The sequence below is a fragment of the Ornithorhynchus anatinus genome, chromosome 13, assembly GCF_004115215.2.
Source record: "Ornithorhynchus anatinus isolate Pmale09 chromosome 13, mOrnAna1.pri.v4, whole genome shotgun sequence".
Lineage (NCBI taxonomy): Eukaryota > Metazoa > Chordata > Mammalia > Monotremata > Ornithorhynchidae > Ornithorhynchus > Ornithorhynchus anatinus.
This window is the reverse complement of record NC_041740.1, coordinates 25,218,908-25,246,565: the sequence shown is the minus strand read 5'-3', so window position 1 is coordinate 25,246,565 and position 27,658 is coordinate 25,218,908. Positions and strand designations below refer to the sequence as shown.

The following is a 27,658-nucleotide window of genomic DNA, read 5'->3' as shown; positions in this document are numbered from 1 at the left end:
ACCACAATTATTATTATTATGAGATGATTTTGCATCAGGGAATTTCTTCTGCTTCCGCCCTCATTTCTCCTGGAGGGGTTGCTTTGTTTTGTTTTTGAAAGGCATTTGTTAAGCGCTTACTAACAAATGCCTTTCAAATGCTACTTACTGCTTGGGAAGCAGCGTGGCTTAGTGGAAAGAGGCTGGGCTTCGGAGTCAGAGGTCATGGGTTCGACTCCCGGCTCTGCCACTTGTCAGCTGTGTGACTGTGGGCAAGTCACTTAACTTCTCTGTGCCTCAGTTACCTCATCTGTAAAATGGGGATTAACTGTGAGCCTCACGTGGGACGACCTGATTACCCTGTATCTCCCCCAGCGCTTAGAACAGTGCTCGGCACATAGTAAGCGCTTAACAAATACCAACATTATTACTATGTGTCAAACACTGTTCTAAGCAAAGTGGGGAGATACAAGTGAATGAGATTGGACACTGTCCCTGTCCAGCGTGGGGCTCACAGTCTAAGAAGGACAGAGAACCGAGGCACAGATTAACTAAGTGACTTGCCCAAGATCACAGAGCAAGCATTTGGCATTTGAGAAGCAAGCATCGCCAGTGAATACAACCTGGGCCTAGAAGTCAGAAAGATCTGGGTTCTAATCTCAGCTCGGCCACCTGTCTGCTGTGTGACCTTGGGAAAGTCACTTAACTTCTCTGTGCCTCAGTGACTTTATCTGTAAAATAAGGATTAAGACTTTGAGCCCTATGTGGAATATGGACTGTGCCCAGCCTGATTAGCTTGTATCTACTCCTGTGCTTAGTATAGTGACTGGCCTACAGAAGCACTTAGACACCATTTAAAAAAAAAGGCAGGATTACAACCCAGGCCCAAGCTCTTTCCACTAGGCCATGCTGCTTCTTAAGCATCTTAAGTTCCCTGCAGCGTGATAGCACAGTGACATTCCCTCTGCTCCCATAGTGTAGTAGATGTCGAACAGGCACTCAGAAAGGAATCATCTCTACCGTGAGGAAATTGGGCTCCATGATACCCAGGCCCCAGCCAACTCCAAGGGGACGAGAAGCAGCATGGCCTAGTGGAAAGAGCATGGGCCTGGGAGTCAGAAGGACCTGGGTCTGCATGGCTCTGCCACTTGTCTGCTGTGTGATCTTGGGCAAGTCACTTCACTTCTCTGTGCCTCAGTTACCTCACCTGTAAAATGGGGATTGAGACTTTGAGCCATATATGGGACAGGGACTATGTCCAACCCGATATCTCGTATCTATCCCAGTGCTTAGGTCAGTGCCTGGCACATAATGAGTGCTTAACAAATACCACAATCATTATAATTATTATTATTACTAATAACTTAGAAGGAGAAGATACCATCATTTTGACACTTAGGCTTCTCAGCTGCCCACCCTTTGAAGGGCCGGTCTGCGAGCTTCTCCACAACAGACCACATCCCTGGCTACAGGGGTGTGTGGCTTATGCCATGCTAGGAGCCAGTGCCATCCATCAACACACGGGCTGCTCTCAAGGAAATCTGGGCAAGTTTCAATGGGGCCCACCTCCAATCTAATAATGATAATAATAATAGTAATAAATGTGGTATTTGGTATGTTCCTACAGTGTGCCAGGCACTGTACTAAGCACTGGAGTCGATACAAGCAAATTGGGTTGGACACAGTCCCTGTCCCACATGGGGCTCACAGTCTCAAACCCCATTTTATAGTTGAGGCAACTGAGGCCTAGAGAAGTGAACTGACTTCCCCAAGGCCACAGAGCAGACAAGTGGTGGAGCGGGGATTAGAATCCAGGTCCTTCTGACTCCCAGGTCTGTGCTCTATCCACTAGGCCCTGCTGCTTCTCAGCAATCTACTCAGAACCCACAGTCGCTACTGTGTTGGGAACCTTGTGAATTTGGCTCGTTTTGTGGTGCTGAAAACAACCGTCTGTTCCTTCTGAAATGTGGCATCTCTCACCCACTCACTGCCCGACCCCTGAGCAGATTGCTGTTTCAGATTCCACCGGATAGAGTCGGCCTTGGAATGTTGAAACGGAAAGCACCAGACGTGTGTTGGTTGGCGCTGGCTTCTATTTACTCTCTACTGAGGAAACGTTCCCAACACTCCCACTGACATTCTCCTCCTTGATGCAAAACACCGGCATATCATGCTTCTTCTCTGCCAGGTCAGTCCATCAGTTAGTCGTATTTACTGAGTGCGTATCGTGTGGAAGCAGCGTGGGAAGCTGCTTTTGGGAAGCAGCGTGGCTCAGTGGAAAAGAGCCTGGGCTTCGGAGTCAGAGGTCATGAGTTCGACTCCCGGCTCTGCCACTTGTCAGCTGTGTGACTGTGGGCAAGTCACTTCACTTCTCTGTGCCTCAGTCACCTCATCTGTAAAATGGGGATTAACTGTGAGACCCACGTGGGACAACCTGATTCCCCTATGTCTACCCCAGCGCTTAGAACAGTGCTCTGCACATAGTAAGCGCTTAACAAATACCAACATTATTATTATTATTAAAGCATTGTACTAAGCGTTTGGGACAGTACAATGTAATAATGATGATATTTGTTACTATGTGTCAAGCACTGTTCTAAGGGCTGGGGTAGATACAAGGTTACCAGGCTGGATGCGGTCTCTGTCCCATGTGGGGCTAACTGCCTTAATCCACTCACTCAATCCAATTTATTGAGACCTTACTGTGTGCAGAGCACTGTACTAGGTGCATGGAAAGAACAATTCAGCAATAAAGAGACACAATCCCTGCCCACGCCTGTCTGTGAGCAGGACATTGTACTGGACTCAGAGAGGAAGGAGAGACATGGGGGTTGAAGGTGGAGGGGAGGGGAAGAGACGTCAAGCCCTCCAGCTTCCTCCAGGGTGATGGGAGACCCCTGAGGGAACTGAGGCCCAGAGGAGTGAAGTGACTTGCACTTACTGTGTGCTCAATAAATAAGATTGAATGAATTTACTAACCGCTGGGGAGAGTACAACAATAAACAGTCACATTCCCTGCCCACAACGGGCTTACAGGCTTATGTACCAGGCACTGAACTAAGCACTAGGGTGGATACTAGCAAATCGGGTTGGACACCGTCCCTGTCCCACTTGGAGCTCACAGTCTCAATTCCCATTTTACAGCTGAGGAAACTGAGGCCCAGAGAAGTGAACTCCTTTGCCCCAAATCACAAAGCAATAAGTGGCAGAGCCAGGAATCGAACCCATGACCTTCTGACTCCCAGGCACGTGCTTTATCCACTAGGCCACGCTTGGCCACATTCCCTGCCCACAGTGGTGTGTGTGTATGTGTGTGTGTGTGTGTGTGTGTGTGTGTGCTGGAGGGCCGGGGAGCGGGGCTGGGGGCGAGGCGGAGGTGTGGCCCCACTTTTCTACCCATTTTGTGGACTGTCTTGGGGAGAGGACAGAATAGCGGGGGAACTCTTGGTGGATAATGGGGCCACCAACCCGTATTTTACACGCACACACATACATGCACACCCCAAGAAAGCCTCCCTCCCCTTCCGTGGACATCCCATGGGCAGATGGCAGAAGGCGGTACCTGGCTGCGAGCGATCTGGGGACGACGACGGTGACCCTGGTCCAGTCTTCGAAGTCGCCGGTGTGGTAGATGGTGGGCTCCCGCAGCTCACGGGCGTTCCCCTCGCACCCCCGGCCCCCCGGGGAGGCCGGGTAGCAGCCTTCCCGCACCAGCGACCAGTAGAGACCCGCGTCGTGGGAGTACTGCAGCTGGACAGGAGCCAGGCTGCTGAATTGGCCCGTGCAGCCGATGTTCAGCTGTGGGAGAAAGGACACGGTTGGCCGGAGAATCTCGGGCCGGGTGGCCGGCTCCTCTGCGGAACCCTGAGGGAGACCGAGCTGGCCGGGGCCTGCAACTGATAATGATAATAATGATAATGGCATTTGGTATGCACTTACTGTGTGCCAAGCACTGTACTAAGTGCTGGGGTGGATACAAGCAAATCGGGTTGGACACAGTCCCTGTTCCATGTGGTGCTCACAGTCTCAAACTCCTTTTTCCAGATGAGGCAACTGAGGCACAGAGAAATGAAGTAACTTGCCCAGGGTCACACAGAAGACAAGTGGTGGAGTTGGCACTAGAACCCATGACCTTCTAACTCCCAGGTCCATGCTCTATACCCTATATCATACTGCTTCTCCATACTGCTTCTCCCTCCTCCCTGGCCCATGGCTCGGCTCAGCTCTAGAGCCTCCTTTCCCAAAAATCCTTTCTAGAGAGGGATAGGTAGCCCCGCTCCCTTCAAACCAGAATTACTGGGCATGTTTTTAGGTGGGAAGACCTAGGCAAAGCTGAAATTATAAGACAGAGAGGGAGGATGATAGAGGAGAGAGACCAAGATCCGCTCGGGCCTGTAGGAGATCTCCAGGGGTCACTTGAGTCACCCCCCTGAGGCAGATCTAAGTGCACATTCTGGGGCATGGACAGTGTCAGATCTGATGGGCAGGGCCTGGCCACCTCCAGATCTGCCAAATCCAGTTTACTACAGACTGGGGCTTCTCTCTCTCTCTCTTTAACATGCCATTTAACATTTTTGTATTCCATTTAAACATCTGACACACAGCTATAAGTTCTTAAGTGCAGACTTCTATCTTGAAGCTCCCAGGGAGGCCTTCAAACTCTTGCTATCTTTAGTTCTTTCTCCAGAAAAAAGAATGTGATCAACTACTGATAATTTTCCCAGCTAAACAGAACAGGTGTCACTGTGTTAATACCAACCAATAAAGAATAGGCATTGTTGCTGCTGCTGCTGCTGGGACAGGCAAACACGGATAGTTCATGATATCTTTCCGGTCGTTCGGAGACAGAAGCATTTATAAAGACTGTGAGTGATTTCTTTATTTAGATTCTACAGCAGGTAAAGATTCCTGTCGGGTGTAACACCTATCCAATCAGGCTTTTTGCACTCAAACAGAAAAGGGTGTCAAGATGAGAAATAGCAGGTATTTCTGAGAAGTGGTTTTTCCACCTTCAAGCTTTCTTGTTTACAGTTTTAGGAAGTGCTAACAAATGAAGATGTATTCATAGGTATTGATACTGATGACTTTTCCTAATATTTTGCTAATCCTTTTATTTGGATAGAGTCCCGATTTACAGATCGGTGAGACTTCCTCTGGAAATGAATTCCATGAACAGTTCAATCTGTGTGAAGAAATGTTTTCTTTTGTTTGTCTGCAGTGGCTGCTCCCTCAGCCTCGTGGTGTGGGATCTGGCGAACCCATCTGTATTCTCTAAAGCATCTCAAAGTGAGAGACTCTTTCCCTCTTGGGAGGATCTAGACTTACATCCCTTTTCCCAAATAAGCTGGCTTTAATGGAAAATGAATAAACTCTTAGGATCCAGGTGCCCCCTTCACTTGGGGTGTCTGGGGACCACTCCCTGCCAGAGCATGGGCCTGGGAGTCAGAAGGACCTGGGTTCTAATCTTGGCTGTGCTACATGATGGCTGTGTCACCTTGGGCAAGTCACTTCACTTCTCTGGACCTCAGTTATTTCATTTGTAAAATGGGGATAAGAGTGTGAGCCCCATGTGGGACAGGAACTGTGTCCAACCTGATTAACTTGCAGCTACTCCAGCGCTTAGAAACAGTGCCTGGCACATGGTAAGCGCTTGACAAGTAACATTATTATTATCATCATTATTATTACCCGGGGGGACAACCACATGGACGCAGATTTACCTTGAACTGCAGGACATAGCCGGGCTTCAAGGCTAAATCCCGTGTGACTGCAAAGCGATCTCCATCTGATTTTCCGAATATCATCGCCGACGGGGTGACTGAGCAGAAGCTTTCGTTTTTCACCATGCCTTCGTTCGCCAACATCAACCACACGCTGAGTTGGTTCATGGGGTAATCGAACGCTGGCTTTTCGTAGAAGTTCTGTTGGGAAGACAAGGCAATATCATTAAGGCCCTGACCTGGCCCCATGGAGGTCCTGCAACTTTGGAAGGGGAAAGGGACATTCTCATCTTGAGAGACGGATCTGAAGGTGCCATCGATCTTGGCTATCTACAAGAGAAGACCCACAAGGGTTATTTTAATTTTTCTTATGGTATTTGTTAAATTCTTGCTATGTGCTAGGCACTTTACTAAGTGCTGGGGTAGATACAATTAACCAGTTTGAACATAGTCCTTGTCCAACGATGGGCTGACGATCTTAATCCCCATTTAACAGATGAGGTAACTGAGGCACAGAGAGGTTCATTCAATCATATTTATTGAGTGCTTACTGTGTGCAGAGCACTGTACGAAGCACTTGGGATAGTACAATACAACAATAAACAGACACATTCTCTGCCCACAAAGAGTTTTTTTGTGGTATTTGTTAAGTGCTTCCTAAGTGCCAGGCACTGTTCTAAGAGTTTACATTCTTGAGAGGGGAGACAGACATCGATATAAATGAATAAAATTACAGATACGTTAATAAGTACTGTGAGGCTGGGAGAATTGACTTGATCAAGGCCACACAGCAGACAAATGGCAGAGCCAGGATTAAAACCCAGGTCCTTCTGATTCCCAGGCCCATGCTGTATCCACTAGGCCACTCTGCTTCTCCTAGGCCAAGCTGCTTCTGAGGTGTACTTTCATTGCCCTCCCCTATTGTCATAATAACCATATTAATGATATTTTACTTTTCTTGTAAATACATACCCATTTTTGCAATGTCACACCCTTCTGAAATACTTCCTCTGCTATGAACTAGTGAGCGAGCTAGCTAACTAACTAAGCTGAGCAGAATGGCCATAACTTTACCAACTACCCCAGAGTCAGATAAAAGATGTTTTAAGATCAAGGGGGAGGCCAGAGGGATCCAGTTGGTTACGGGCCTCATTCTCAACAGTGGCAAATGCAAGTCCAAAGTGCTGGATGACAGAAAACTTAAATTAAAAAATGAAAAACCAGATAACTTTAAAAACTGATTTAGACACAGTGGGCTGTAAGATCTAAAAAATATTCAGAGGTTGCAGGTGCCACCGGAAGGTAGAGAGAGCCCATTCCATCAGCCTTGATGCATTTAGAGAAGGAGAGTGGCCCAGTGGAAAGAGTGCAGGCCTGGGACACAGAGGACCAGGACAGAGGACCAAGACCAGGAGGTCACACATCTGCTGTGTGACCTTGGGCAAGTCACTTCACTTCTCTGGGCCTCAGTTACCACATCTGTAAAATGGTGATTAAGAACACGTGCCCTCTGCCGGACAGGTACCGTGTCCAACCAGATTAGCCTGTATCTACCTTTGTGCTAAATACAGTGCCTAACACACAGTTAAATGCTTAACAAATACCATACAAAAATCAAAAAATGCTCAGAACTGTGCAACACAACTCAACCAGTGCTGAGACCAGGATCATTCAGTTAGGCTCAACTGGCACTGCCATTTTGTCTAGCCATGGGCTCTGACCACAGAGGATTCAGCTGGATTGTAAACCGCTGTGATCATGCCTTTTACTTTTGTTGCATTCTCCCAGACACCCAGTACAGTGCTCTACACATAGTAGGTGCTCAACTAACACTACAGAACGGATGGGCTCCCAGTGCCACCGGTTGACAAATCTGGGCCCTTTGGGAATGGCTCAGCTGTTGAAACAACCTGTAAATTGGAGCAGGAAGTGCAGAAGTCAAGATGAAAGTGCAGAGGTCAAGCTCTCATCCCACCATGGCGTAGTGGGCAGAGCACGGGCCTGAGAGTTAGAAGGTCACGGGTTCTAATCCCAGCTCCACCACTTGTCTCCTGCGTGACCTTCGGTAAGTCACTTCACTTCTCTTGGCCTTAGTTACTTCATCTGGAAAATGGGGATCGAGGCTGTGAGCCCCACGTGGTACAGGGACTGTGTCCAACCCGATTTGCTTGCGTCCACCCCACCACTTAGTACAATGCCTGCCACTTAGTAAGAATTCAACAAATACCATAGTTATTATTATTATCCCTGGTCCTTGGAACGATTGATTACCTGGGGTAGAGTTGGGTTGACGACTGGGATGATCTGTTTCTGTTTTTCAGACAAAATGATGATGTCATCCACAGCCCACTGGTCATAGTCTTCCCCGGAGAACTTGGGCTGCCACCAACGGAGCCGGGTGCAGGGTGTTTTCGCAGCAGCAGGGAGCTCGAGGTAGACGAACCTGGACACAAGCAATTTGCTAAAATTTAATACTACTGGGAATCACGGCTGCCACAAGGCGGGAGATGGGAGGTTCTTCTATAATTCTGGCTCGGTCTGACTGGAGGACAGTTTTAAGAGGTGGACAGATGTTGTTTTTCACACGAGGGGGAACAATATCTCTCAGAGACATCTCTTGGCTATCGGGCCAAATGAAGCAAAATTAGCAGAGAGGGTGTGAAAACCATTTTCTGCTCCTTCATTTGGAACTCCTGTATGACCCTAACTATTTCATTCAGCACACCCCTAACAGCAGGTCATTCTCTCTAGACTAAACTGCCTCTAGTTTGAAAACTCCCTCTGGATTGTAAACTCCCTCGAGCCTGTAAACTCACAGTGGGCAGGGAATAGGTCTACCACCTCTGTTAGACTGTACTCTCCCAAGTGCTTATAATAATAATAATAATTATGGCATTTGTTAAGCACTTACTATGTGCTGAGCACTGTTCTAAGGGCTGGGGTAGATACAGGGTAATCAGATTGTCCCACCTGGGGCTCACAGTTTTTAATCCCCATTTTTACAGACGAGGTAACTGAGGCACAGAGAAGTTAAGTGACTTGCCCAAGGTCACACAGCAGACAAGTGGCAGAGCTGGGATTAGAAACCATGACATCTAACTCTCAAGCCTGTGCTCTTTCCACTAAGCCACGCTGCTTCTATGCTTAGTAAAATGCTCGATACATGGTAAGCACTCAATAAATACAAGCCCGAGAGGCCTTCCCTGATGAAATCCTCCTTTCCTCTTCTCCCACTCTCTTCTGCATCAACCTGACTGGCTCCCTTTTATTCATCCCTCATCCCAGCCCCACAGCACTTATGTTCATATCCATAACTTATTCATATCTATTAATATCAGTCTCGCCCTCTAGACTGTAAGCTAGCTGCGGGCAGGTAATGTGTCTATTTGTTATATTGTACGCTCCCAAGTGTTTAGTACAGTGCTTTGCACATAGTAAGTGCTCAATAAATACAAATGAATGAATGAAAGAATGACTAATTGTCTCAGACAAGACAGCTAGCCAACACCCAGAGAATTTGCTCTCCATCCAACAGGTGCCCCCGCAGTGGTTCCTGGGTGAAACCATACCTGGGCTTACTGAAGTCTGAGAAGTACATTTCAGCCAGCAGGTTCCAATGGATTCCACCGTTGTTGCTGTACTGAAGAAGGATGCCCTCCTCTCTGCTGTCTGGCTTGTTGCAGGCTGGGGTTTCTCCACCGATCTGGATGTAAAACTGGACAAAGTCCACCCATGAAGTGTCCAGATCCCAACTCACCAACAGCCTTTTCCCAGCCTACAAAGGGGACAGAGAAAAATCATATAAAAAAGTCAAGAGAGAACCCGTTGGTGTCTTTTCAATGGAATGCCATCAACTTCCCTTTAATTCCATGTTGAAAATGCACCTGGCTTAGCACAATGACTCATTCAATCAGTAGTACTTATCGAGCACTTTCTATTTCATATGAATAAATAAAAATGTTCCCAATGTTAAAAGATTCATACAAAACATACATCTGTAATTTTATTTATTTCTATTGATATCTGTCACCCCCTAGGTTGTAAGCTTGTTGTGGGCAGGGAATGTCACTGTTTTTTGTTGTGTTGTGCGTTTCCAAGCACTTAGAACAGTATTCCTCACACAGTAAGCATTCAATAAATACGACTGAATGAATGAATCATAATAGTCCTTACCAAAAGCTAGGCATATGTTCATCCAACGCTCTGGTGAGTTTGGGGAGCATCTTTCTAACAGCCAGTCAGCCAGTCAGTCAAGTAGCCGGGCCTTGTGCAGACAGTAGGTAAGCATGGCTTGCCTCGTTCCTGAGGCTGTGCTGTGTTGGGAGGATGTGAAGCCCCCGGAGACCAGAGCTCAGTTTCAATCTCGTAGACCCCCACACTCACTCCTGCTTTCCACCCCTCGCTCCCTATTTCCTTCACTTTCATCAACCATCCTCTTTTTGATGGAGTGGTGAAATTTGAAATGGCTGCCATGGAAGGGCAGTGTCGGAGGAGTCGGGTGGCAGGGATGCCGTGCATGAGCTGTGACCATTTTGGGAAGGTGCCGGTTTTATAGTACCCCAAGCAGCAGCCATGTTGGTAAGGTCGAAAGGGGACAGCCAGGCCCACCTAAGCCTGAGGGCCTTGGGAGGCAGCCCTGATAGCTTCCGTGCTAATCCAGCCCCACAGATGGGAAGACACCTTTAGAACTCTCCATTCTGGCTGGCCAACTGCTCCTGCTAGCTTTTCGGAATTACTACAGGAAGGATGGTCCCAAGAGGAAATGGCAGAACAAACAGGAGTTCCAATTTGGCAAATTACCCCGAGAAACTTGGTGCAAGGAAATGAGACAGAAGGAGAAGACTCTAACGGTGAAAACAATTATTTAACAAAATCCAATTATCACCACGAGCTGGTTGTCACGATTGATCCATTGTGAATTTCACAGTTCATCCTTGTTTTTCCAAGGGATTTGGGTGTTTGTCTATAGAGGGTTTCTTGAGAGGGTTGGGAGATGGAAAAATACTGAACAGAGGTTAGCATGGCTCCAACTGATTTTTCTTTCAAAAACCTGCACTCATAGCTTTCCCTGCTCTAGCAATGTGAATATTTGTAGTTAAAATAGAAAATGGCTACCGGTCAAGCTCTTCTGAATTTCAACTCTGCTTTACAGTTCTTCTGTGCTGAGAGTCAAAGTCTCTTGGTGCTTAGGACAATGGAAGTGAATCTTGCCTCTTGTTTGAGGTATGATAAAATGGAAATCTCGCCTCAGCTTGAACAGAGCAGCAGTTAGGAGCCACAGTAGGGCCCAGATAAAGAAATTGGTCCAAGCTATGCTTCCAATATTCTTTCTCACATTGCTAATTCTCACAGGACCCCCCTGAGGTTAGGGGAGAAACCTTCTAATTTTCACCAGCCTCCAAGTTTTCTCCCCTCCAGTCAATACAAAACACTGGACTGTGAGTCGCTGATCTGCCAATGTTGATTTTGTTTTAGTTTTCTGATGGGCCCAGTTGATCTCTCTGCTTGGCTTCTAATTAATTCTATCAATATTATTATTATTGCATTTATTAAAATGCCTATTAGGGGCAAAACACTGGTACTGGTACAAAATAAACAGGTCAGAAACAATTACTATCCAAAACAGAGCTCATAAGCAAAGAGGTATGAAAAGCTGATATCTTATCTCCATTTTACAGTTGGGTAAACTGGGTCACAGAAAGGTTAAATAGCTAGCCCAAGGAGGCCTGAGGCAGAGATTGGAGTAGAACTCATTGTGGGTGGGGAATGTGTCTGTTTATTGTTGTATTGTACTCTCCCAAGCACTTAGTACAGTGCTCTGCATATAGTGGGCACTCAATAAATACGATTGAATGAATAAACCAACCCAAGTCTCCTGACCCTGTGCTCCTTTAACTAGATCACATTTGTTCATTGGTCTTAGTCCCCATCCATTCTTGAGGAATCCCCAGTCCAAACAGTATAACACATCTTTAACAAACTACAAAGTAGCAGTAATAACAATAATAATAACAATGGTGATAGTAATAATGATAAGAGCAGTGGCAATTTTTCAGCACTTACTCTGTTCCAAGCAATGTGTTAAACACTTAGGTTAGATATAATACAATCAAATAATAACAATAATTATGGTATTTGTTAAGTGCTTACTTTGTGCCAGACACTGCTCTAAGTGGTGGGGTGGATACAAGCAAATTGATTTTATCAATTCCTGATTGGACTCAGTCCCTGTTTTATGCGGGGCTCAAGGTCTCAATCCCCATTTAACAGTAGAGGTAACTGAGGCATGGAGAAGTGAAGTGACTAGCTCAAGGTCCCACAGCAGAGAAGTGGCGGAGCTGGGATTAGAACCCATGATCAGGAACAATCAGACACAGTCCCTGTCCTTCATGGGGCTCACTGTCTAAGGAAGAGGGATAATGGGCACTTAATCCCCATTTTACTGGAAACGTAGAGAAGTTGTGACTTGCCCACGGTCACCCAGCAGGCAAGTGATGGAGTTAGGACTAAAGCAGAGGATAAAAACTAGTGTACAAGATTACTTCAGAATGTTTAAAAAACACATCTGATTACATGCATATATGAGTGTATGCATGTGGGGGGGTGTATTTCCACATCGTCTTTTTAGAGTATTGTACTTTTCTTTGCCTTGTAAACAATAAGGCCACTTACTTGATATCGATTGAGGATAATAACAATCGACAGAGGCTTAGATAGCAATGAATCTGAAATGTGGCTAAGTTTAATTAACAGCCCTCCCGTCTTATTTACTTTCCTCAAGATTGGGTTTCCTCGGCTTCGCTCCCAAGTCAGCACAAGAAATGTGTTTAAATCTCACCTTGGCTTTCCACGTAAATGGATTCTTTTATGCACCGGTATCCTGACCCAACCTCTTTTATCCACCAAATACGGTCAGAGCCTCACCTTGCTGAAATACAGAGACGATCCAGAGGAGATGACCCCACATCCCTGTTCCGGTTTGACCACCTCTCCACCAATCACTTCTTGCCAGTCCGCCTCCCAACCATTCTGGCTCTCAAAATCTGACATGATGGTTGAAGGGAGGGAAGCCTCTGGGTGACACTCGGTGCCTTGAAATCCTCTGTCACATCTAGGGAGAAAGTAGAGTAAGCAAAAGCCACTGACCGGCTCCTAAAGGATCCTAAAGGTTTGTCCTCCCTCCACCCCACCGGGGCATTTTTCCACTTGTAAACTGTCTCAGGAATGGTAACATTATGGTTATGATCTCTCAGATCACCTACTATGACCCAATCTAAACACTCTGCTCCTCTAACACCAACTACTCTCTGTATCTTGATCTCATCTGTCTTGCTGTAGATGCTTTGCCCATGTCCTTCCTCTGGCTGGGAAATCTCTCCTCTTTCATATCTTGAGAGCCCACCACTTTCCTCATCTTCCAAACCCTTCTAAAATCAGATCTCCACCAAGTGGCCTTCCCTGACTAAGCCCTCATTTCTCTTCTCTACCCTCCACTCTGTCGCATTCATTTGGCTGTGTATCCTTAAACACCCACCCCAGCTTCATAGCACTTAGGTACATATATATCTTTACAATCCACTGTTTTCCTTATCTGCCATTTATTTGACTGTCTGCCTCTCCTTGTAGAGTATAAGCTCTTTGGGGGCAGAGATTGTCTCTACCAACTCTATTATACTGTACTCGCTCTGCACAGAGTGAGTGCTCCCTCTGTGCAGGGCAAGTGCTCAGTAAATATCCTTGATTGATTGACTGCTCACTGTGGGCAGTGAATGTGTAAGTTATATTGTTATACTGTACTCATCCAAGCACTTGGTACAGTGCTCTGCACACAATAAGCACTCAATAAATATGATTTATTGATATGATTCTTCAGGAGGAACATTTCTATACTAATTTTGGCATGGGGGACAACATTGTGAGAGGACACTGAGGCTCTTTCTGCTAGGAAACACAGTCGTGGACTCGTTCCTGGAAATGGTTAGCCCTTGCTATTGGGAAGCTAGCCAGCCAGTCAACTGAAGAGACAATATTTCACTGGGTGACCAGCAGCAGGCCTGGGGTAGATCCCTACTTGTTGTGGGCAGGGAATGTATCTGTTTATTGTTATATTGCACTTTCCCAAGCACTTAGTACAGTGCTCTGCACACAGTAAGCCCTCAATAAATATGACTGACTGACTGAATGAATGAATGAATGAATGACTTCCGGCCAGGAGCCCTAAACTACCCAAACCCTGTAACATATAAGACTCGGGTGGCAGGGACAGGAGGGAAGGCGAGAAGGACCCGGAGGTAGAAGCCCTGTTTCCCCCTCTAGATGGTAAGCTCGTTGTCGGCAGGGAATGTGTCTATTGTTATATTGTACTCCCCCAAGAGCTTAGTACAGTGCTCTGCACAGAGTAAGAACTCAATAAATATGATTGACTGACTGACTTGAGAGCTAGAAATGGTTCCAGGGCCTAAACTCTGGTCAGGTGACAGGAATTTAATCTCTTTTATGAAAGTGTTACCCCTAGTGAGCTCAAAACCGTTAGAACTGTGTGTGGGGACGGGGGGAATGTTATGAACTCTGCTCTAAGGGTACTTGGCAGGTAGGAAGTTTGAAGGCAATGATCCTCAGAGGACAACAAATCATCTCCTGAATCATATATTGCAGAAATGTCTACTGCAGGCCTTTAACTCTTCCCAATTCAAAAACAGATAGGTACATAATTTCTGTGGGGCTGGGATTGGGGGATGAATAAAGGGAGCAAGTACAGTGCTTTGCACACATCAGTTGCTCAATAAATACAATTTTATGAATGACTGAATGCCTGAAGCAGAAGGAGGGAAAAAGCAGCGTAACCTGGTAGCTTATGGGATCAGTCCCTTTCTGAAACAATAGCAGACGTGATCCCAAACCTGGACGATTTTATAGTCTAGCAGGGGAGGCAGAAGTTAAAATGAATTACAGGTAGGGAATTACTGATATCCGTGAAAGATCTCTGCATGAAGATATGTCCCAGGTGGAGACAGTGCGAGCGTGCCCAAGTGTTTATTTGTGAGGAAGTGTTTGAAGTGGCAAGAAATAAGGTAGGGAGATGAGAGATTAATCAGGGAAGGCCTCCTGGAGGAGATGCAATTTCAGCAATGGGAGGATGCATCCAAACTGCTTCAGTTGGAGTTCAGTTTGTCTGGTGGGAATGCCAAACCTTTCTAATATTTGGGTCGACATCACCGCATTTCCTACTGAAAGCAGAACTGTAGGGCAAGCCTTCTCCTCACTAAACCTGCCCCTCACTCCCAGGGGTTCTGTATCCAAGAACTTCCCGGTGGGGAGGAACTTTTCAACCACCTGACGCACAAAATCTCCCCCCGGCCCCGTCTCCGACCGTGGGCAGAGCCTGTACCTGCACGATCCTCGATCGCACCAGCCGTGGCCACTGCACATGTTTGGGCAGTGCTGCCCGATGTAAATGCTGTCCAGCGCCCACTCATCTTGGGCTGTGTAATAACTCTGACTCCAGCGGAAGCGGGTGGCACTAGACCTAGATGGGGAACAGAAAGAGAAAACAACATCACCTCCTAACTCCAGCTGGCATTGGAGCCGGCCCAGTGAAACGTAAGGGAGGTAGGATTTCTGCGGTTTGCCTTGAGCCGCCGAATGCTTCCTTAGAAACTGTGAAATGCTAGTGCCTATGGTCTGTGGCATCAGACAGGATCTAAGTACTATGATGTGAGCTTCTTCAAGAGTACAACTTCTTGCATTTTTTAAAAATGGTGCTCATGGTACTTACTATGTGCCAGGCGCTGTACTATGCGCTGGGGTAGATACAAGCTAATCAGGTTGGACATAGTCCCTGTCCTACATAGGGTTCACAATCTTAATCCCCATTTTACAGATGAGGTAACTGAGGCCCAGAGAAGTGAAGTCACACAGCAGACACTTGAGAGAGCCAGGATTAGAACCCAGCTCTTCTGACTCCCAGTCTCGGGCTCTTTCCATGAGGCTATTTTGTGTTAGAAGATGACTAACTTTACAGCATAGAGGATTGGGGGTTTCTCCCTGTCTTCCTTATCTTCCCAGATTACATCTTGGGTTTTGGCCACTGAAGGTTGTGCTGTCATTGGGAAGGTACAGCTAATGATATTCTCCAGTATTCTGTCCGAAAGAACTCTTGAAGCTTGAAGCCTTGGAGCTTGATGGCAACAGGAAGCAGCAATAGATACCTGTAGCTTTGGCAGAAGACATGTTCACCTTCGCTGATGATGGCAAGTAAAGTGGCCTCTTGGAAGCCAGGTGGCATCTCGGTATTTTAAATGCTGGGGAAAGTAAATCTAATGAACTAAAAAGAGCTAATTAAAGGACAGTTATTTACAGTAGCCAAAGTGAGAAGCAGGGCCTAATGGAAAGAGTTTAGGCCTGGAAATCAGAAGAACTGGGTTCTAATCCAGCTCTGCCACTTTTCTGTTGTGTGACCCTGGAGAAATCACTTTACTTTTCTGTGTCTCAGTGCCCTAAAATGGTTACTGAGACCCATGTGGGACATGAACTTTGTCCAACCTGATTATCTTGCATCTATTCCAGCTCTTCATACAGCGCAGGGCCCAAAAAAAAGGCTTAACCCTCTGGGCTGTAAACGTGACTGCTAATTCTGTTGCACTGTACTCTCCCAAGTGCTTAGTATAGTGCTCTACACGTAGTAAGTACTCAATAAAAACCATTGATTGATGAACAAATACCATTACTTAATAAAGGAGTAAGCAGGATCGATATCCTGATTTCCCCTCTCTTTCTCTCCCCCTCCTTTTCCCACCTTGCTCCTCTCTTTTTCTCTTCTCCTCTCATATCTATCTCTCCCTTCTCCTAGAATTTGTGGTTTCTGTTCCTCAAAGTCCTCTTTTGCTCATTCTGCCCCATTTCAGTTATTTTCATTCCTCTCTCACCTCTCTATATCTCCTCTTTTCTTATTTCCCATCTTCCCAGGCTTCAAACCCTGCCATTCCTGTCTCTCACCGACATCACTCATCTTTGGGAAGATCTGGATTAATGAAGCTATAACCCTTACGTAACCATCTTCATTTGAGTTTCCCGCCAGCGCTTTGCTTTCTATGCCGTTTCTTTTCTAAAGATTAGCAAATAGACTTGCACTTGAATTTAAACACATCAATGTGATTGTCTAAATATTTACCCACATGCGCATTCGAAATTCTCCATTCTTAATAAAATAAATTCCCCTTGCCTCTTGTATGCTCTCCAAAACTGAATTACTTTCTTAAAGTAAAAGCAATTTAAGCAGATTATTTGACTGAAAACAGCAATCCACAGTTTTGTATGTGCGAGTTAATTATCAGAAAAGAAAAGAAAAAAAGGCAGAATGCTAGCTGCATTCTCAGTGATTTTTTTTAAAAAAGAAAGAAATTATGGGCAATCTCCACGTTAATGCACAAGGTGTGATTTTACTGATTCACAGCTGCAGTCCAACGACATTTCCTCAATAAAAAGGCTTAAACTTTCCACTTCTCCCCCTTCCTGCCTTCGGTCTTTGAAACTCTGAAGAAATTAAATAGGAGAATAATCAGATTCTTTCTTCTTGCCTGGAATGGATTAAGCCAGGGAATTTGGCATTTTCTGGGACCGTTAGACTGAATTTGTGTTAAGGCTTTCCATGGGACTGTTTTGATGTTCCAAATCCACACTGACAATTCATTCATTCATTCATTCAGTTGTATTTATTGAGTGCTTACTATGTAAAGAGCACTGTACTAAGCGCTTGGAATGTACAATGCGGCAACAGAGACAATCTCTGCCCAACAACAGGCTCACAGTCTAGACCACTGCAAACAAAAACTCTGTCCCCTTTTTGTATTGGATTTTTCTTACCCTGAATTTAAAATCAGAACTACAGTGATGTTGTGTCCCCTCCTGGTGGGTAGGAAACCTGAGGATTCCAGGCAAGTAAAGTCTGATAACATGATCTTTTTTGACTGCCAGAGTTCCTGTAATTACATTTACCCAATTATTCAGAAACTCTCATTCAGTCATTAGGGGTTGATTTGTTTACAAAGTCAGCTATGGGCAGCTGTTTGTATCTCATTAAGCCTTGTTCTTATGCAAATGTCCCTCATAAATGGAAATTCATTTTCACTGGGGTAACAAATATTGCATTCATGCATATACTCTTTGGGAGGGCAGGTGCATACACTCAATATTGACGATATAGAACATGGCACCGAGGCAAGGGCACGCTACCAGGGATATTCAGAATCTTTTTCCTAACATCACAAATCTTTATTATTGTGAGGCCCCCAGAAGATCCCAATTGGCTAGGCACACCACGTTTAGCGTTGCCTACGTTTGAATTAAATCATCGGATCCTGTCAGGGAATCCAGCTGTAGATTCACCTTTCCTTGAGGAACATCTGCAGAGAAAATTCTTGTCTTTCAAATGGTTTCAGTAAAGAGCCCAGGCAGAGTGTCAGAAAGAAATATGAGCCCACTTCTCCTAAAATGTAAAATGCTACTCCTTGTTCTGAAGATGGTGGACAGTGCTGGTGGAGTGAGAGTGGTTGAAAAGACCGAAGAGGAACAGGACAAGCCTTTCTAGAACATATGAAGTGGCTAATGACCATTCTTTTTGAATCATGAGCTTCTTTAAGTCTCTTCTCTAAGTCCTCCCACTTCTAACTGCTGCTTGTCAGAATGGTCTATCATTTGCTGGTGTCTCTCTGCTGTCCACAGCACTCCCACATCAAATGATAATTTGCTTTCCTACATCTTTAACACGTTTCTCCTATCCATTCAGGTCACAGTTTCCCTATTTCTGTTTGCCAGCTCTTTGAGTATCCTGCTGTGATCCATTTTCTGCAAATATCCTGCATATAGCCAGTGTCGGGAAGGGAGAAGTCAAGAGAAGTTGAAGAAGGTTAAGAGAAGTTTCACACGCATCTCTGTTTATGAGAAGCAGCATGGCCTAGTGGATAGAGCACGGGCTTGGGAGTCAGGACCTGGGTTCTAATCTCAGCTCTGCCACCTGTTGACTGTGTGACCTTGGGCAAGTCAATTCTCTGTGCTTCAGCTGCTCAACTGTAAAATGGGGATTAAGACAGTGAGCCCCATGTGGGACATGGACTGTGTCTGATCTGATGACCTTGTACCTACCCCAGTGCTTAGAAATAAGCGCTTAACAAATACTATTAAAAAATCCAAAAAACCAAAAGTTGTGAGAGTTAGTAACAACTAGAAATGTCATTTCTTACCAAGTTTTCTGGGGGAGAAGAACCGTGATTCTTCTCCACTGGGTGAATTCACTGGCGTGGTAGATACTTGCGGCGGTAAACTCTTGGCAGCTGGGCATGCTTGGAAGACATTCCTAAAAGCAACACATCTCCAGGTGAAGGTTAGCATGGCAGGAAAAACTCCATTCTTTTCAGAAGCTGGAATTCTCACATTTCCAGATGCAAACTGCCTCCCACACTAGACTTTAAGTTCCTTGTGGGCAGGGAGCCTGTCTACCAACTCTTGCTGTAGTGAACTCTCCCAAGCATTCAGTGCAGTGCTTTGCACACAGTAAGCACTCAAAGAGAAGCAGCATGGCTTAATAATAATAATAATGTTGGTATTTGTTAAGCACTTACTATGTGCAGAGCACTGTTCTAAGCGCTGGGGTAAATACAGGGTAATCAGGTTGTCCCTTGTGGGATTCACAGTCTTAATCCCCATTTTCCAGATGAGGGAACTGAGACCCAGAGAAGTTAAGTGACTTGCCCACAGTCACACAGCTGAAGAGTGGTGGAGCCGGGATTCAAACCCATGACCTCTGACTCCCAAACCCGGGCTCTTTCCACTGAGCCATGCTGCTTCTTAGTGGATAGAGCACAGGCCTAGGAGTCTGAAGGACCAGTGTCCTAATCCCGGTTCTGCCATTTGTCTGCTGTGTGACCCTGGGCAGTCCCTTTACTTCTCTATGCCTCAGTTACCACATCTGTAAAACGGGGATTATGACCGTGAGCCCCATGTGGGACGTGGACTGTGTTCAACCAGATTAGCTTGTTCCTACTCCAGTACTTAGTACAGTGCTTGGCCACATACATAATAAGCACTTAACAAATAGCATTAAAAAATTCCATTGATTGACTATAGAGCCTGTTTCAGGGTTAGAGCATCATTTTTTAGCACCTATTCTTCACTCTAATCTAATGATCTAAGACTATTTCCTCTTATTTTTTCTTCTGAGTGATGAAATCCCCCCGGGTGAGTGTTACCTTCCAAGAACCCTTCATATAATTGTATAGAGGTACTGTATTGGTTTATGATCAAGCTCTCTTTTCCTGACAATTAAATAACCCCACATGCTTTCAGTTTTCTTCACATATAGGAAGCAGCATGGCCTAGTGAAACAAGCAGGGGCCTGGGAGAAAGAGGACTGATTTCTAATCCCAGCTCTGTCACTTGCCTGCTGTGTGACCTTGGGCAAGTTACTTAATTTCTAGGTGCCTCAGTTCCATTATCTATAAAATGGGGATTAAGACCGTGAGCCCCACAATGGAACATGGACTGTGCTCAACCTGATTATCGTGTATCTACCCCAGTGCTTATTACAATGCCTGGAACATAGAAAGCACTTACCAAATGCCATTTAAAAAACCCCTATTTTCTACCCTGTGAATCCATTTTACGATTCTTCTTTGAATCTTTTCCATATCTCTCAAACTGTGGAGGACGTGATTCTATCATAGTGAAAAGTTATTTCTTGGCTCCTAAAATGCCCTATTTATTAATCCAACCCAGGGTCACTTTACAGGGGTGACCATATTGATTAGTTCTTTCTCAAAGAACTCACAAGGTGTTTCCAGATGAGGAATGTTCTAGTAGACCCAGGAAGTCCTGCATCTGAGGTCTCCAGGTACTGCACTGGGCATAAGCAGCAATAGAACAAGGCTTATCCTAGGGTTACTTGTAAATAGTTAAATTACACGAATAAATGAATGATTTGTTTCATAAAATATTCAATGACTGGTTTGCTTCTAGGGAAAACACATGGCAGAGGCCAGAGGTTCAAGAGAGACTAAAAGAATTTCCAGAAGACGGGCAGTCAATCAGAACTGTAGATTAGGAGTGAAGGCAGCTTCAGCCTTAGGTGACCCTTGAGGGTTCGGCTTCTAGGAGGAAATGGACATCTCTGAAGTTCCTCTGGGCTTGAAGCCTGGTTTGCAATATTTAGTTCAGCATTTAGCGAGTCAATTCGCGCAAACCAACGATGTCTTGGGCCCATGGTGGAAAGGGACTGCTCAAAAAAATGGTGCGAGGTCGGCTCAAGAGAAGCAACACTATCTAATGGAAAGAACGTGGACCTGGAAGTCTCAGGACCTGGGTTCTAATTCTGGCTCTGCTTCTTGCCTGCTGAGTGATCTTGGGCAAGTCACCTCATTTTTCTGGGCCTTGGTTTCTTTATCTGTAGAACGGTGATTCAATAGTCACTCTCCCTCCTATTATGACTGTGAGCCCCTTGTGGGGAAGGGACCGTGTCAGGCCTGATTCTCTTTTGCCTACCCCAATGCTTAGTACAGTGCTTGGCACACAGGAAGTGCCTAACAAATATCACAAGGATTATTTTTCAACGACCCTCCTGGTCCACTACAAAACACGGGGGCTGCAGGGAAAGAAACAGGAAAGGATTCCTCTGCCTTCATGGTGGATGATTTTTCATCTTCTGCACTTTAAAGTACACTACACATCTCCTTTCTTAATTTCAAAGGTGAGGGTGAAATTCCATTATAAGCCCGTCTTTTCCTTGCCTTCAGTCCCCTTGATTTATATGACGAAGCGATCCCTTTATGCCACCGAATTCTGGTTCAACCGCTTTATTCCTCTTCACGTTCACTCTGTTGAGTGCACTAATGGAGAGGCTCTTTGTAGACAGATATTTAAATTTTCATTTATATTCATTATCTCCCTTAATTCTCCTTGTGCAGAGAGCTGGGCTCCGAACTCCAGGTGTGGTTTTACTAGGCTACAGCATCGCACTAATCTCTTCACATTTGTACTCTATTTTTATTCCACTAATTATTCATCCAAGGGTTTTGTTTACCTCACTAACTCCTGCCAGACTCAGAGATGCGGGCTTCAAGTTTCTTGCCCATTATCGCCTCCCCCACAGACTCTTTTCTCATTTGTGGTCTAGCATGAATATCTTTCTTTCCTGGCTTCTAACTTTATCCAGGCAACTTAGAAAAAGCATTGTGGTGATTTGAGCTAGAGCTTGATTTACTTACTTCTGCCCCCAGATTATGGGCAAATCCCCCTAGGTGGATTTGGGGAAAGGGTTTTTACAGAGGATAAAAATCTGGTTTCCAACTGAATCTACATGTGGAGATTCTACATGTGGGTGGCTGCACACAGACAAAGGAATAACCACCGAAATGGGAGAGAGGAGCAGAGCAGAGTAACTCTCCCTGCTGTTGCTTTTCACCAATTTTCTCCAGAGTACATTGGTCTCCCTCATTTTGAAGTCTCCTTTCCCTTATTCTCTCTGGCTTAACTCTTTTGGAACAGATTTGATGGACTGATTTGATTTTACAGATTTTGTCAGGCACCAAAAATTCCTAGTGCCTGTAGGTAGTTTCATCACTCCGTGCTGCTGCTCGTGATTCCAGCAAAATCAACTCTACTTGGCTCAAGTTGGGAAGCAGCATGGCCTAGTGGATAGAGCACGAGCCTGCGAGTCAGCAGGACCTGGGTTCTAATGTCAGCTCCGCCACTTGTCTGCTGTGTGACCTTGGGCGAGTTACTTAATTTCTAGGTGCTTCAGTTACCTCATTTGTAAAATGCAGATTAACAGTGTGAGCCCCTTGTGGGATATGGACTGTATCTAGCCTGATTACCTTGTACCTACTCCGGCACTTAGTACAGTGCCTGGTACATGGTAAACACTTAACAACGACAACAACAAAAATGGTTCCGAGTTATTTACACACTGCTTGAGGGGCTTAGGCAGGGTGGATATTAAGAGTCCCTGATTCTTTTCTTTCTCAAAAAAGTGTACTTGCAACATTTTCGGGGCTGCTGCTATCCTCTCATCAGAACATATCCTCTCATCAGAACTCTGTTGTAATGTGCCATTTTCATCCTAAATTGTCCTGTGCTACCAGCCTGAGATGGAGAGTTCTCAGACATGATTGCTGGTCTGAAGGGACCATTAGCCCTCTTTAATGAGTCAAACAGGGTTCACTTTGCACTCTCTTTTTAGAGGAGTCAATCTGTAGCATTTACTGAGCACTCACAGTGGGCAGAGCACTGTACTAAGTGGTTGGGAGAGTACAACTGTGCATCCGTAGTAACTTGAGGGAGTAATTTGAGCCCTCCCTGACTAAGCCTTCCTCTCCTCTTCTCCCACTCCCTTCTGTTCCCCTCTTACTTGCCCCTTCATTCATCCTCCCTCCCATCCCACGGCAGATATGTATATATCTGTATGTATCTGCAATTTATGTATGTATTTATTTATTTATCTAGCTATCTATTTATTTATATTAATGTCTGTCTCCCCCTCTAGACTGTAAGCAAATTGTAGGCAGGAATGTGTCTCTTTGTTGTTATACTGTACTCTCCCAAGCACTTAGTACAGTGCTGTGCACATAGTATACGACTGAATGAATTAATCCAGCTCAGCTGTCTAATTCTGGTTTCAAAACGAACCCTTTGTTGAAGGCCCCGCAATGAGCAAATCACCCAGCCTTACCTCCTGAACAAGGTGCCATGTGAGCCCGTGATTGGTCGAATACTCCAGCTTCACCTGGTTGTCCATGTGAGGTGTGAATGGTTGCCCGCAGCCCATCACCAAACTGAACTGGATCATGTACGATGCTCCAATTTGCATGGATTGTGTTTCCACATACCGCATGCTGGGGGCCAGTTTAGAGTCGCCTGTAAAACTGAGAGGTACAGAACAGGAATCAGAACCCGAAGCAGAGAAGCAGTGAGGGCAAGTGGATAGAGCCTGGACCTGGGAGTCAGAAGGACCTGGGTTCTAAACCCAGCTCTGCCACGTTTCTGCTGTGTGACCTAGCGCAAGTTGCTTCACTTCTCTGGGCCTCAGTTACCTCAGAGAGAAAATGGGGATTAAGATGGTGAGCTCCATGTGGAATAGGGACTGTGTCCAACCTGATTACCTTGTACCTACCCCAGTGCTTAGAGCAGTACACATAGTAACTTAACAAATATTATTTTAAAAAAAGGAAAAAAAAAGGAAAAACCCTTCCCTCAGAAGTATCTCAAACAACACTTCGATTGTGGGGTGCCAAGAATAACACTTCCAGTTATCACCATGCTCAATTTCAACATCATTATCCTCACCATTCCATGCCTCATGAAAGCATGGGGGCTGGAGTGAGTGCTACCCTATTTCTAGTTGTGATCTAACTGGTCTAGCATTCATTAATTATTTAACCAGTGAGAAACAGCATGGCCTGGTGGATAGAGCATGGGTCTGGGAGTCAGAAGGACCTGGGTCCTAATGTTGGGCTCCACCACTTGTCTGCTGTGTGATCTTGGTGAAGTCACTTCACTTCTTTGGGCCTCAGTGCCCTCATCTCTAAAATGGGAATTAAGACCACAAACCCCGTGTGGGACAGGGACTGTGTCCAACTTGATTAGCTTGTATCTACCCCAGTGCTTAGTTCAGTGCCTGGTATATAGTAAGCATTTAATGACAAAAAAAAATTTCTTTAAATGGAAGAATGGGGGATAAAGATAGGGTAGCCACAGGGCTTGTGAATGCTGGCTACCTTGAATTAATCTGGATACTGAGGTTTATGGTGCTGCCTAAGGGGCAGAGATGGGAGGAATCTTTTACGAATTCTCCATTTTCTAATATAAATGCACATTCACGCAAACGTATATTTTGAAGCTACATCAGAGCCAGGTGGCAATCTGGCCCAAGCTTGAGTGATTCTGCCTCACGCTGATGTTGTGATTAACGTTTACAGGAGCCAATCCAGGCCCCTGCTGTGGGGTGCTGCTGTTCACCTATTACAGTCCAGAATGGGCAAGCTACGCAAGGGCAGAATGGGGAGCATGCATGGAGGGTTCCTTCTGGCCCGAAGCTCAGAAACAAAAAGTAATCTGTGCAGAAGAAACAAAAGATGCACAGATCTGGTCACAGACCCGACATCTTTTTCATTCATTCATTCATTCAATAGTATTTATTGAGCGCTTACTATGTGCAGAGCACTGTACTAAGCGCTTGGGATGAACAAGTCGGCAACAGATAGAGACAGTCCCTGCCGTTTGACGGGCTTACAGTCTAATCGGGGGAGACGGACAGACAAGAACAATGGCACTAAACAGCGTCAAGGGGAAGAACATCTCATAAAAACAATGGCAACTAAATAGAATCAAGGCGATGTACAATTCATTAACAAAATAAATAGGGTAACGAAAATATATACAGTTGAGCGGACGGGTACAGTGCTGTGGGGATGGGAAGGGAGAGGTGGAGGAGCAGAGGGAAAAGGGGAATCTTTTGAACGGGCCGACCCAAATGGGCCTTCTCATCCCGAGAAATCGATATTGCTTGTGACTCTATTGTTTGGTCACTGATTTCAAATGAAAGATTGGGTGGGAAGTTATGAGGTCATCATCATCATCATCATCATCAAAGACCTGGCCTCTAATAACTGCTCCGGTACTTGCCTACTGTTTGGCCTTAGACAAAGCACTTAGCTTCTCTGCGTTTCAGTTCTCTCATCTACTACTGCTAATAACTGTGGTATTTGTTAAGTGCTTACTATGTGCTGGGTATTATACTAAGCACTGGGGTACAGCCACGCTGCTTCTCTTCATCTGTACAATGGAGATTAAATACCTGTTCTCCCTTCCCCTTCGAATATGAACTCCATAGCTATAATAATAATAATTGTGACATTTGTTAAGCGCTCACTATGTGCCAGGCATTATGCCAAGAGCTGGGATGGATACAAGCAAATCACCTTGGACATAATCCCTGTCCCATGTGGGGTTCACGGTCTCAATCCCCATTTTCCAAATGAGAGGCACAGAGAAGGGAAGTGACTTGCCCAAGATCACAGAACAGACAAGTGGCAGAGCTGGAATTAGAACCCATGACCTTCTGATTCCCAGGTCTGCTGTGTCTGGTGTCTATGGATGGTATTTATTGAGCGTTTAATATGGGCAGAGCAGTGTACGAAGCACTTGGACGAGTACACTATAACACAGCTGGCAGGCACATTCCCTGCCCGCGACAAGTATGATTGTACTCCATCTATCCCAGAGCACAGCAAGTACCTGGTGCGTATAGTAAGCACTCAACAAATACCACTATCGATATCATTATTGCTATTGTTATTATCCCTAGAGATGGAGTCTCCGATGGAAACCACAGATAGGCCCGGGTCCTGAGATGTCAGTACAGAGAACCAAGAATTAGAAATTGATTGAACGCACTCTCTCTTCCCTGTCTGTCATTTTCCCTCAGGGATAAGGAGTGCGGTGAGCAAGAGCCAGATGGACTGGAGAGCTATCACTGTTCGGAGGCAACCGTAAAGAATGAATTTGTAAAGGGACCAATGAGCAATGAAGATTTTGGTGTAAGAAGCTTAAAAGCTGACTTTCTCTCCTCTTCTCTCACTCCCTTCCGCATTGCTTTGACTTGCTCCCTTTACTCCTCCCCTCTCCCAGCCCCACGGCATTTATGTTCCTATCTCCAGCACTTAGAACAGTGACTGGCACATAATAAGTGCTTAACAAATACCATAATTATTCATTATTATGATTATTATCTTCTTTATTTGTATTAGTGTCTGTCTCTTTTGACTTCCAGCTCGCTATGGGCAGGGAATGTATCTATTATACTGTACTCTCCCAAGAGCTTAGTACAGTGCTCTACATACAGTAAGCGCTCAATAAATATAATTGATTGACTGACTGAATAAAAGCAGTAATCAGAAGTAATGAAATGATTACTTACTTCATGGTCACCTAAGGACAATGTATCCTTTGAGGTATCAGGGTTGTGTCCTATTTAGTCAGGCGATGAGGATGATGGCATTTGATAAGCACTTACCATGTGCACTGAACTAAGCGCTGGGGCAGACATAGAATAATCTGAAAACTCGTTATGGGCAGGGAACATGTCAGCTAATTCTGCTAATTCCACCCTCGGGGACAGGGGCCCGGCACCACCGTGACATACTCGGGCACAACGGGAAGCAAAGTCATCCCTATCATTCTTTCTAAGAATTACCTAAAGGAGTAAGGCTAGCTTTATCTGGCTAGCTTTATTCTGGACCAGCTGGTTTTCAGCTGGGTAGTCCCCGGTCCGGTAGGGATTGGACACCAGACATTTTCATGTTCACTTTTTTCCCTTTGGTCCGTCGTCTCCCCTCTGTTTAGGCTCCTGACTCTGTATACCTTTGTTTGGATGCAGGAGCCTGGGAGAAGAACGGGGGAGTAATTGTCTGCCGGTTAGGAAGAGGGAGGGCGTTCCGGGCCGGAAGTGTGAGGTCTGCGGCGAGATTGATGGGATGTGGCGAGATAGATGCAGGTCATCTTGGTTACATTTACTATTAAAGATGGCAAGGCAGAGAGGCACACTACTTCATGGAGATCTGAGCCCTCTTCCTTCCCAGCGTGGCTCAGTGGAAAGAGCACAGGCTTGGGAGTCAGAGGTCAAGGGTTCGAATCCTGGCTCTGCCACTTGTCAGCTATGTGACTGTAGGCAAGTCACTTAACTTCTCTGTGCCTCAGTTACCTCATCTGTAAAATAGGGATTAAGACTGTGAGCCCCACGTGGGACAACCTGATTACCTTGAATCTACCCCAGTGCTTAGATCAATGCTTGGCACATAGCGCTTAACAAATACCATTATTATTATTATTATTACATCTCCAATCTGTAATTTACTTTAATGCCTGACTTACCGGGCAGACTGTAAGCTCAATGTGGGCAGGGCTTGCATCTATCA

At 45.5% G+C, this 27,658-nt stretch overlaps 1 protein-coding gene across 1 annotated transcript in view; it reads right to left on the bottom strand.

The window, feature by feature from the left end:
* RELN (reelin) overlaps positions 1-27,658 on the bottom strand; it is a 324,257-nt gene that overhangs the window by 74,521 nt on the left and 222,078 nt on the right. Inside the window, exons 21-28 of the mRNA XM_029077379.1 lie at positions 23,416-23,608; positions 18,938-19,050; positions 15,088-15,225; positions 12,624-12,810; positions 9,269-9,474; positions 7,971-8,142; positions 5,700-5,900; positions 3,542-3,777 (exon numbers count right to left, since the gene is read on the bottom strand). Coding sequence (XP_028933212.1) covers positions 3,542-3,777; positions 5,700-5,900; positions 7,971-8,142; positions 9,269-9,474; positions 12,624-12,810; positions 15,088-15,225; positions 18,938-19,050; positions 23,416-23,608 — 1,446 coding nt within the window. The remainder of the gene's footprint in view (positions 1-3,541; positions 3,778-5,699; positions 5,901-7,970; positions 8,143-9,268; positions 9,475-12,623; positions 12,811-15,087; positions 15,226-18,937; positions 19,051-23,415; positions 23,609-27,658) is intronic.